This window comes from Pezoporus wallicus, unplaced genomic scaffold, assembly GCF_028554395.1.
Source record: "Pezoporus wallicus isolate ANWC-B61680 ecotype Strahan unplaced genomic scaffold, APGP_CSIRO_Pwel_v1 contig_12814, whole genome shotgun sequence".
NCBI lineage: Eukaryota > Metazoa > Chordata > Aves > Psittaciformes > Psittacidae > Pezoporus > Pezoporus wallicus.
In genome coordinates this window covers 553,633-564,658 of record NW_026640662.1, presented here as the reverse complement: position 1 = coordinate 564,658, position 11,026 = coordinate 553,633, and the positions used below count along the sequence as shown (strand labels likewise).

Here is an 11,026-nt window from a genome sequence, read left to right as displayed (position 1 = left end):
CATTTGTAATAAAATGTCAAATGCTCTCCAGATTTACTGCTTCTCTTTAGAATGAAGTTTTTTTAATTTGTCTTTAGAATGACAGGTAACAAAGTAAACTTGGTGAAAAGAAACTAGAGCTTTTCCTCAGAAGTTTTTTATTCTAGTCATGATGCTGTGTGCTCTGAATTTCAGTTTTAAAAGTACATAAGTTTAATTCCATGTGGAATAGGATTTTAGTTCATCCTCCCTTTCTAGTGACATTTACTTAAGAAACCCTGAGTGAAGTAACCACTTCTGTTAGCAGTCTCAGGAGAGAAAACAAAAACAAACCCCCAAAATTTACCAAGGTAAATCATAACTTAATGTGAAGGTCTGCATCATCTAGTTCTGTTTGAAGGGTAGCTAAGCTGTTGCTATGCCACTATGAAAACAGCTTGAAAGACTTAGTATCTGAAAGATACTAGGTCAAACTAACAGGATCCTTGGTATCATTAATCTCCCATCTTTAGTCCATGTGGACAGAGGTTGGGTGGGCTGTTCATATTTGTCATGTGACTTAAGGTTTTGGCTTTGTCTTGAATGACCATAATTGTGAGAAGGAATTATGACATGCTCCTGTTGCTCCATGAAATGCAACCTTAAGGATAAACACACTGTACTTGTGTTTTGGAGAGATGATTACAGTAAGCATGATCAGAAATCTATCCACAACTGGCACATGGGATACACATATTTGCATTCTTACAGCAGAATACTTTCAACTGACTAGCAGAGCTATGTTCCATCATAGCTATAAGAGGATAAGTACTGCTTTATACATCTGTCCTGGGTTCAGCAGTAGCAGTCATGTTTCTCCTTCTTGGTAGCTGGTGCAGTGCAGTGTTTTGACTTTTGGCCTGGGAACAGAGCTGATAGCGATGTTTTGGTTTGGCCAAGGACTTTGTGAGCCTCATGCTCTGCCAGGGAGGAGGGGAAGCCGGGAGGAAGCAGAGACAGGACACCTGACCCAAGCTAGCCAAAGAGGTATTCCATACCACAGCACGTCATGGCCAGGATGTAACTGGGAGTGAGCCGGAAGGGCTGGGAGACTGCAGGGTTGGAGGAGGTATGGGTTGGTGCTTGGTGGGGCAAGTTATCGGTCAGCTGGTGGTGAGGTGTTGTATTCTCTTCCCTTGTTATTTCCTTTATCATTATTATTATTGGTAGTAGCAGTAGTGATTTGTATTATACCTTAGTTACTAAACTGTTCTTATCTCAACCTGCGGGAGTTGCATTCTTTTTCGATTCTCCTCTCTGTCCCTCCGGGAGTAGGGGGAGGGAAGGTGGGGGGAAGTGAGTGAACGAATTGTCTGACTGGGTTTAAACCACGACAACATCACATTCCTTCATAGTCCCAGATCATGGGTGATTTTCCTGTCATGTGAATGTTAAAGACACATATAAGTGGTTGGCCAGTTCAGGCCTACTAGCATATTGCAAACAGTGACATTATTGCCAATTCACTAGTGGGGCAGGGGTGTGTGTTACATCTTTTCTATGACTTAATTTGCTGTCACAGCTAACCAGAAGCTATTTTACAGGTTGTTGGGGTTTTTTTTTAAGTCTTCCCACTTTAGTGAGGTGATGGTTAAGATACCTGGTGCTTGCCAGCAAACTAATTGCAGGGTAGCAGAAGACTGTAAGTTGAGTTTAACTGCTGGTGGTTTGCATGTAAGAAGATGAAGGAGATGGTGCTATGACAAAATTTTAACCTTGACTATGAGATTGTATGATTATATTGACATTAAAGTATGTAATGTTTGCCCCTGCTGGATTTTTTTGCATTTAAGGAGGAAAAAAAAAAATGCCAAGAGAGTGTGTGTTTATGACAGCAAATGTGTTCAGCATGAATGATAGAGTGAACAACATGTTAAGTCAGTATAGTATATGTTTTACATAGATGGACTGTTTCCTGGCTTTTCTAATGTTTCTGCACTGTATCAAAATTCAGTACTAAGGTGATTTATTGCATCTGGATCCAACTTTTAAAGGCCACATCAGTTTGTTCTGTGCAAGATTTTCAAAATAATCTCAGCAGAGACATAAAGGACAGCAGGACACTCACTTTTTAAAATGATGTTTGTGTACAGCTTCCCAAAGCAGGGAAGTCCTCCTTGAAGTACAATTGTATGGACACCTTTCAACACATTTCCCTTTGTGTGACATTTCCAATGAGGTGTATGCTTGAACCAGTGCAAAACTCTTGGATACATGTAATTAGGTATAACAATAGCCCATATGGTTCCACCTCTGTCATTAATTTAAACCTGGCCTGATTTGCAGAGATAGTTTCAAAATGTCCAAAATAAAAGTTGGCATTGCTTTATGTAAGGTACATTTAAAAGTCACTTTTGGTTCTGCTAAAGTAACTCTGGGTCTAGATAAAGCCTCTGGGGAACTGACATCGAATCACAGATAGATAGTTTAGGTCTGAGGGGACCTCTAGTCCCTTCCAACTAGAGGAAAGGCCATCTAGTCCACCCCCCTGCAATGAGCAGGGACATCTTGAACTAGATCAGGTTACACAGTACACGCAGCCTGGCCTGGAGTGTCTCCAGGGATGTGGCATTTACCGCCCCTCTGGGCAACCTGTGCCAGTGTCTCACCACCCTCGTTGTAAAAAAATTCTTCCTTTTATCTAGTCTCAATCTACCCTCTCTTACTTAAAACTGTTACCCCTTGTCCTACCACGACAGGTCCTGCTATAAAGTTTGTCTCTGTCTTACACACTCCTGTTCTAAGTACTGGGAGCTGCCCTAAGGTCTCCCCAGGCTCAACAAGCCTGGCTGTCTCAGTCTTTCTTCATAAAGGATTATTCCAGACCGCAGTGAACACTGGAATTCAGACCTGTTATGCAGTCTGCTTTACCATTTCAGAAACATTGCAAGCGAGCAGTTGATGCTGCAGTATCAGCTCAAGCTAGTGAGCTCTCCCACTTCAACCCGCTGTCACAGCAGTTTGGATGGACGGCCGTTTAATCCTCTGAAGAATGGGACTATCTGTGATGATTTTAATGCCTCCAATAAGGACCGCGGTGCCTCGTTTAGATTCCAGTCTCATCAATGCCGGTTAACTGCACTCCTCCGCAGTGTTTTTCCGGGATGAGGGCTTCAGCCGCCTCCCCGCCGGTAACGCGCGCTCACCCTGGCCCCGCTCTCCCGATGGGGATGGCGCTGCGACCGTTACCGAGGAGAGCGCCGGACGGCTGCGGCGGCCGCTGATTGGCTGCTGGCGGCTGGGGCGGGGCCGGGGCCGGTGGCTGCCGCCGGGCGGTACCGGTGCCATTCCCCTTTGCGCTGCCCCGGCTACCGGTTGGGTCTGCTGCTGCCTGGCGGGCAGCGCCGCTGCCAGCCTCAGGGAGTCTGCAGTGATTTAGCCCCTGAAAGCCATGTGAGGTAAGAACAAACCTTCCGCATGCTGTGTAATTCATGTTGAAGGACCGGTTGTAAAACCCAGTTGTAAATTTGGTATTAACACTTTAAAAGAAAGTATCTTTGTTATGGTAAGCTAACAATGAAGAATACCTTTAGGGCTGGTCACTACAAATGAATTACTGTATGATGGTATCGCTCACGGGTTGGGTCAGGACAGCACCAGATACTGGGTTTTCAGAACACAGCTGCGTGCAGGTCTGTGGGTCTCACAGGAACGACACTGGCGATTGCTCAGCTTTCAGAGTGACCGAGCACGTTTTCAGAAACAAAATGTTCATTGTTTTCAACCACTGCCAGCCACTGCTCATCATTCTCAGTTTATTATGAGTCGTTCTGTCACCCGTCTTTAATTTGCTCACGTTGCTTTTAAAGCCTTGGAATGTTACAGAGAGTACATACAGGTATTAAAACTTTGTGGAAGACAAACTAATATGCAGTCTGATGCATACTCTGTACTCATGGTGGCAGAAGTAAACCTTGGTTCAAACTAGCTCCAAGTTCAGATCTACTTAAGTCATTAGAAATCTTGCAGTTATAATGGAAATGGCTGCAGATCCTGCTCCAGCTGTTAGTGTGACAAAAATTACTGCTTTCAGCAACTTGTCTTAGCATATTAATAATTTGTTAGAAAATACCTCCTGGGGAGAAAGAGAGCGGGAAGTGTTACCTGGACCAACGGCAGGCAGAATGTACAAACCAAGAGACAGTCCATGGAAGTATTGCTCTCTTGTACAAATAGTTGTGTACTACACGTGTGTAGTATAATATATATACTGATAAAACTGATATACATATAAATATTATATATAGAAATAACCATATAATACATATATACCATATATATACCATATAAACTGATTTACAGGTCTGTCTCAGAAGTGGTCTATGTAATTGATTCTGATCAGTGTTCAGCCTAGTCCTAGTCTTGCTTCACCTTGTGAATCAGAAGCATGCTGAGCGTCTGTGACTACAGCTTTCCATCCTCCTGTATCAATTAGTGTATGTTTTTCATTTTCCTTGCTTGTCTTACACCCTATCCTCTGCTGCTTCTTGAATATCTAGGTCCTTCTCATCCCAGAGTAATGTCAACCCTGTGTTCTGAAGCCTGTATTTTTCTTTGGCTAACTCTGAAATGCCTGCATTTTGCTGTAAGACAGTGTCTCTTCAGTTAAAAAAAAAAAACAAACTTCTTTTGCTCCTCTGGAGTATGTGCAGATTTCTGTTTCCAGGGCAGCTGGAACGAGAGGCACTGTAGTTACCAGTTTTAATGATCATTGAATTTAGCTCCTGTTAAATTGAAGATCATGAGCAGCTTTCTAGCTGTCACTTCACTGTATTTGCAGGCAGCAATTGCAGTTACTTCCCACTTTTCTGTCTTGGACCAGGTCAACTTCTTCTGGGCAATGCTACTTGCTTCCTTCTCAGTTTGCAGTCTCTTTGGACCTTGCTGGGAACTCTGAGAAACCGTGTTCTCATCTGAACTACGTCAGAGATATTCAGAGGGGGCATAACTGTTCCATCTGATGTAATGCTCTTTTGCCTCCTTCATTTCTTCTGGCTGGCTCCCAATCTCTTTTGTCCAGGAAAGGATATAGTTGCCACAAAGATGGCGCATACTGCTACGGATATTTTATGACTGACATTTTAGACAGCTAGGGATTTACACATTTGCTTTCACAATCTTAATGCACTTCTCTACTAAATTGATTAAAAATTGCTGTCCGAAGCTGCGGGAACCATCTCAGCTAATGTACAAAGAACACATTTTTATTACCACACAGATCTTAACCAGGAATGGGTGAAAGGAAGCATCACTGGCTGCTGTGTGCTGGCACTTCTCCCACCACAGGCAGTAACAGGAGGTTGCTGGAGGCAGCGCTGCTGCTCCCATGACAACCGCTTTGTTGCCTTCCCTGCTGCACTGGGTCACTTCCTGGGATATTTAGTGGCACATTTAAAAAGAAACCATGCGCTGCTGCTGTGGAGATAGAGGCTGGAAGACAGCTGAGAGGAAACCCCTCCCCATGAAAGGGAGTTGAAGACGTGGCACTTAGCCAGGGTTTGACCCTGGGAGCGATGTCAGCCAAGAAGTTCATGAGGCAGAAAGGGGATTGTTTTAAGGGTGAATCTTAAGATGTTAACTGCTGAAGTGTGTGTAAAGCTGTGTGTTGCTGAAGAGCAGCTGTGAGCTGGGGTGAGAAATTGTCTCAGGTGCACTGAGGGAACATAGTGCAAGAATAGGAAAATTGATAATCAAACTGTTGTGACTTTGCATAGATCTGGGGCATTGTTTTCACTCTGCATTAAACCCATGTTCCCAGTATGCTTTGTTCTGCTTCAGCCCTCCCTAGACTTTCCCATTTCTTCATTTACCTGCTGTATTTCCCCCTCCAGCTTCCCCCCCGCCAATGACCATTACATTTCTTTTTTACAACCTAAAGTTCATTCACCTCTCTAGCCATATTCATAAAAGGTGTTTAATTCTCCAAACTGTGGGAGATTATCTTCTGTATTTGTTCACTTTTTATCAATTTCCTGTGATTGTCTGTTTACGCCTCCTTTTCTTTCACTTCTCCCTCCTATGGCAGACAGCCCATCTTTTCCTCTTAGTTCCACTTCCAACCCTCTCCTCCTAGCTTCCATTCTCAAATTCTTCTGTTTCTTAATTCTCCCATTCCAAACTTTTCCTCCTGCACCTTAGCAAAGTCTTGAGGGGGCCCTGTGCAAGAAGTCTTTTCTTTTCATACCTGTGCATTCTGCAGGTGAAAAAGGCAAGAATTTTTCTAACCTTTATGTAACTGCCTTTCCCCCTTCTTGTTTCTGCAGCCAAATGTAATGCTATTCCTGTTTTCAGGTTCTACATTCCAAGAACTGACCCGTGTTATTTCCAGAAACTTTCTACAAAACAATGGACAGACTGTTGCAAGCTCCACCCAAATTTCATCCCTCAGAATGGGACACTGCAGCCAGGATGCAGTGTGCCAGTACAGAGTCTCTGAAATCAAGATCAGAGCGCATGATAGCTGAGAGTCAGAGGCTGCTGGATGAAATAGAAAAGACAACTCAGAAAACCCAAAGTGATGTCAACAAGAAACTAGGTAATCCCAGGTATTCTGCAAATGTCAAGATAACGTTGAGCTGCAAGACTTAGAAAATCAGTTGCTAGTGAATAGGAGTATATGTCATTGTCATGCTCTTTGATTTCATGGAAAAACTAAAAATATTTTATGAAATATTTTGAGGCAGACTCTTTATTTTGTAACACAGATAAACCACACAGAAGGCTATTGCAACCAAAATTCCTGACACAGGGTTGCAAAACTGTCCACACATCAGCCTACAGCATTACATCCACTCCACTATGGAATAAGTCTATTTTTAGTCATATCTAAGATCTGACCCGCAGTGGTCTCACATGTAGAGATGGGCTTGTATTAAAACCTGTTTACAATTTTCATTCTGCAGAGCAGAGACGGGAAGAAATAAAATTCTGGAAGCAAGAATTAAGTAACAAACTTGAAGAAGTTGTGCATGAGACAGAGTTACTGTTAACATTCAAGACTCGCCTGGAGAAATCATTGGAGAGCTGCAAAGAGCCACTTGTCATTGCCCAAAAATGTCTCCTGAACAGGTGAGATGATAATTAGAAGAAAAGCATTCAGAGAGAGGAAAAAAAAAAAATCTAGGTAATCAACTTTTAACAAGTAATAGAAGAGGCTGTAAATTAAGGACAGTGGAGTAACAGTCTGATTTATTGTAACACTGGGGAACCCAGGTCATAAAGGAAAAACTTCTATGTGGCAAGAAAAAGTCTTCAGTTTGGAAAGCTGGGCTTCATCATCTTCTGTTAGCTGCAGGCATTTCAACAAGGGCTGATGGGTTTTCCTCTTTTTGTTTAGGCAGAGGAAAGTTGGGATTGACTTGGTGCATGATGAAGTGGAACAGGAACTGGTGAAGGAAGTTGAAATCCTCCAGGGGGTTATTGCTTTGCTTGGACGTACGCTGGAACAAACTGATGAGCAAATCAGGTGCAAAGTGTGTAACTGAACACTGATAAGCTGAAAAGTAGGCCAGTCATATTCCTGAGAAGTTGTAGGGTCAGGCTGAGCACAGGTCCAAAGTTACCTTCAGTGCTAACCAGTTACAAGGAGGACAGTCCTAATTCATACCATTTAATCAGTAATGTTGAGAAGTTCTGTTTGTTAGAACTCAAAGTACTTGCACAGGGCACCTGGTCTTCTCATGATACAGTCCTGTGCTTTTAATTCCAATTGGAATTGTACCACCAATGTATATAGAGGCAGCCTCATGCTCTTGATTTTGGGACTTTGCAACTAACACTTTGTACATTAAGAATTCCATAACAGCATTTGTATTACTTAATGAATATATGCATGCATGTTATGGAAACATGTAAGTGCCTACACTTTGGCTTAGAGTCTGGTTGTTTCTCCTTCTAGACTAAACCGTTCAGCAAAATATAACCTGGAAATGGATCTGAAGGACAAGTTCACAGCTTTGATGATTGATGACTACTGTACTAGCTTGACAAACAACACTCCTGATACCAGATACATGAATAATGCAGCGAGAATAGAAAGAAAGTAAGTGGTTATTTAGTTCAATTAACAGAAAGTAACTATACAGCCAGTATGAGCTGTCTCCGTAAATAGCAAGATTATTTGTGTAAAACAGACTATATCTGTCCATCATCTGTCTGTTGTAGATTGGGGTTTTTTTATACTTCTGTCCATCCCTTTAGTATCTGTGTAACATGTCTGAAATAAGCCACAATAGTCATGTTCCCAGTGAACTGCAGTTCACTAACAGTTTTTGAGGCTCAAAACTAAGGAAAAGTTCACACATTACTTAAACCCAGAATATATTTCCTAATCTAGCTTCCTCTCCTCTCCCAGGGTGTCCTAATGGGGAGAACGCTGGACTGGGACACCCAGGATGTAGAGTCAGTTTCTAACTCAGTCACTAACCTGTCAAATGCGTCCCTTCTTTGTGGGCTAGTTAGTGTGAATGGTTTAGATAGAGAAATAGCTACCACAGAAAAATTGGCTGAGGAAACATACTGAGAAGGCAGTGTGCAAGAGACACTCTCACAAGGACACTACGGCCTCTACAAGAACTGACAAACTCGGAACACAAGGAGACTGACCGCTCTTGCTGCTAGTGTGTTAGCGTGCATCAATGACAAGTTGGATAACTCAGGCTACAGGCAAAATGGTCTTGGCTGTTTTATGCAAATTACAATTACAGCTTTATATATCCACCCAATAAAACAAGGAACCCTCTGAAGAACTTTCCAGACACCTGCCTGTGAGCCACTGGTGCACAAGTATGACCCTCTAATCTTGGGATACAGCTGGGGGTTGGCTTCCCAGCTATTGCTCCAACCACGTATTATAAGTGAATGGTGTGAGAGAATAAGTGAACGTTCTGTGTCAATAATTACCTTTGATTAATAGTAACATCTGAATAATATTATTAACAACAGATTGCTTAATGAAAGTTGTTCTAAGAAATATTGTTTATAAGCTATGTTTCCCCCACAACATCATATTGCTTTATCAGGGAAAGGTACAAAGTTGCAGTGTGACTTTAGCAAGTTCATTTCCATCCTACCCTTGTCTACTTCGTTCTGAGATGCTTGCAACATTTATTTTGTATCTGTAGAATTCCCAGCACAACTAGCACTAGCTGGGACATACAGTTAATAGAATTGCTTTGTTCTCAGGTTTGTGGAGTAACTATAGATTTATGAAGTTGCCGAGGGTTTGATGGTGCCGTTCGATGACCTTTTATTTTGAATCTCTTTCAGTTTTGTTAGCCCTGAAGACTGGATAGATTTCTCAAATATAAATGTTGAAAAGGCTGACAAGCAGCGAAACAATTCTTTGGCATTAAGGGTGCTTATTGATGGCATCCTCTCACAGACAGCGAATGACGTACACAAGCAATGTGAGATGGTGAATGCTGCATTTAGAAATAGGGTGAAGGAAGTCAAGGATGCCAAGCACAAGCTAGAGACACTCCTTGCAGTGGTAAGCAGTGGGGGACAGTTAGTGATAAAGTAGAGACCATGGGCTTGGATTATCTGCCAGTCTTCTCAATCCATTGGCTTGAGCTACTTTGCTTTAAGAATTTTACCTTCGCAATAATGATAGCCCCTGCCACTTCACACACCCGCAAAAAATGTTGTCTTACATTTTCTCAGCTCTGTGCACACTGCTAGAGAGATGAATTTCTGGAATCACATGATGTAGGTGTTGCTATAGACATCAGTAAAGTCAGGATTTCTCTTGTGATTTTTAGTTACATGGGGATCCTACAGAATTTTCATGATTGTAATATAAGAGGATAATAACTTATAAAATCAGGGTCAATGTGCTCGGTATTTGATACATGAAAACTGAGTGTTAATATTAAAAAATAATTGCTGAGCATATTCACTCAGAAATGTGTCACCTGCTCTCAAATAAAGGAATCATAATCCTGTCTGACCTTTGTAAAATATCCTTTGACGAAATAACATTTTAACATAATGAGTGTTATAATTTTATTACTATAACTAACCATTAAAGATGTTGACAACTTTAACCATTGTAAGAGCCAGTGTGCAGCACTTCCTTCTGTTGGATTTGTTAAGGTGATGGATGAGACTGCCTCACAGGAGAAGAACATTGCAGCCTTAAAGCAAGCAATTGCTGATAAAGAAGGACCTGTTAAAGTGGTTCAAACCCGCTTGGAAGCAAGAAACCATCGCCCCAATGTGGAATTCTGTTATGACACAGTGCAATACAGGCTGATAAGTGAAGTTGAAGAAATTACAAGAAATATTCAAAGGCAAGTGGAAATAGGCAAAAGAGAAAATCTGTGGTATAGATTACTATGTTAATGAGTCAAAGTAAATCGGATCCCAGCTACTCTCCCTGAAAGGCTGGGAAGGGCAGGACACTTTAAAAGAAGCTGCATATCTCTCTGTGAAGCCTCTTCCATCTTTTCTTTTTTTTTCCAATTCCTCAGAATTCTTATCCCATATGAAAAAAAAACTATCACTGTATTTTCAAGTAATGTCTGTCCTGTTTTCCCTGTTAGGTTACAGGATGCACTAGGAGAGGCTGAGACAGAGCTGAAAGCTCTGAGCCGACAACAGCTTTCCTTGGAGGAGGAGATCCAGGTGAAGGAGAATACACTGTATATCGACGAAGTGCTCTGCATGCAAATGAGGGAGTCTGTTAACATTAACAACTTCTGAAGCCATCACACTGGGAGATTGTGTGTTCTCCAGTGAGTCATTTCCTGCTGAAATTTTATTGACAAACCTCCAGATTTATTGGTTTGGCTCAATGCTGTCCTGGTTCTAGTTGTGCAAGATAATTAAAACACATCTAGTACTTACAGCTCTCTGTTTTACAGCTATCTATCTATGCTCTAGAGCACCTGATGAAATCTCCCACTTGGTAATAAAATCCCAGAATCAGAAGAAATGTCCCTTCTGCCATGTTATTTATCGTGTGTGCAACCAGTGCTATTTTTGGCATTGAAAAGTGTAGAAACTG

The 11,026-nt window shown here is 41.9% G+C and overlaps 1 protein-coding gene across 3 annotated transcripts; it reads left to right on the top strand.

Moving 5' to 3' along the window:
* Positions 1–3,351: 3,351 nt before the first annotated feature.
* Positions 3,352–10,865, top strand: TEKT1 (tektin 1). 3 transcript variants are annotated; one of them, XM_057420002.1, is made up of 8 exons: positions 3,352–3,416; positions 6,310–6,553; positions 6,921–7,086; positions 7,355–7,483; positions 7,916–8,059; positions 9,286–9,508; positions 10,114–10,310; positions 10,563–10,865. In XM_057420002.1, the coding sequence occupies exons 2-8, from the start codon at positions 6,364–6,366 to the stop codon at positions 10,720–10,722; spliced, it is 1,209 nt and encodes a 402-aa protein (XP_057275985.1). In that variant the 5' UTR covers positions 3,352–3,416; positions 6,310–6,363; the 3' UTR covers positions 10,723–10,865. The 3 variants fall into 3 exon arrangements, with proteins under 3 accessions (XP_057275985.1, XP_057275986.1, XP_057275983.1); XM_057420000.1 differs by lacking the exon at positions 3,352–3,416 and having other exon boundaries at positions 6,200–6,553; XM_057420003.1 differs by lacking the exons at positions 3,352–3,416; positions 7,355–7,483 and having other exon boundaries at positions 6,199–6,553.
* Positions 10,866–11,026: the final 161 nt, after the last annotated feature.

Bases quoted from the DNA above. Each gene is read 5' to 3' on its own strand.
- TEKT1 (XM_057420002.1), top strand. From the start codon at position 6,364: ATGGACAGACTGTTGCAAGCTCCACCCAAATTTCATCCCTCAGAATGG. The intron at 7,087-7,354 runs GTGAGATGATAA...CTTTTTGTTTAG, and splicing joins CAAAAATGTCTCCTGAACAG to GCAGAGGAAAGTTGGGATTG. The intron at 8,060-9,285 runs GTAAGTGGTTAT...AATCTCTTTCAG, and splicing joins GCAGCGAGAATAGAAAGAAA to TTTTGTTAGCCCTGAAGACT.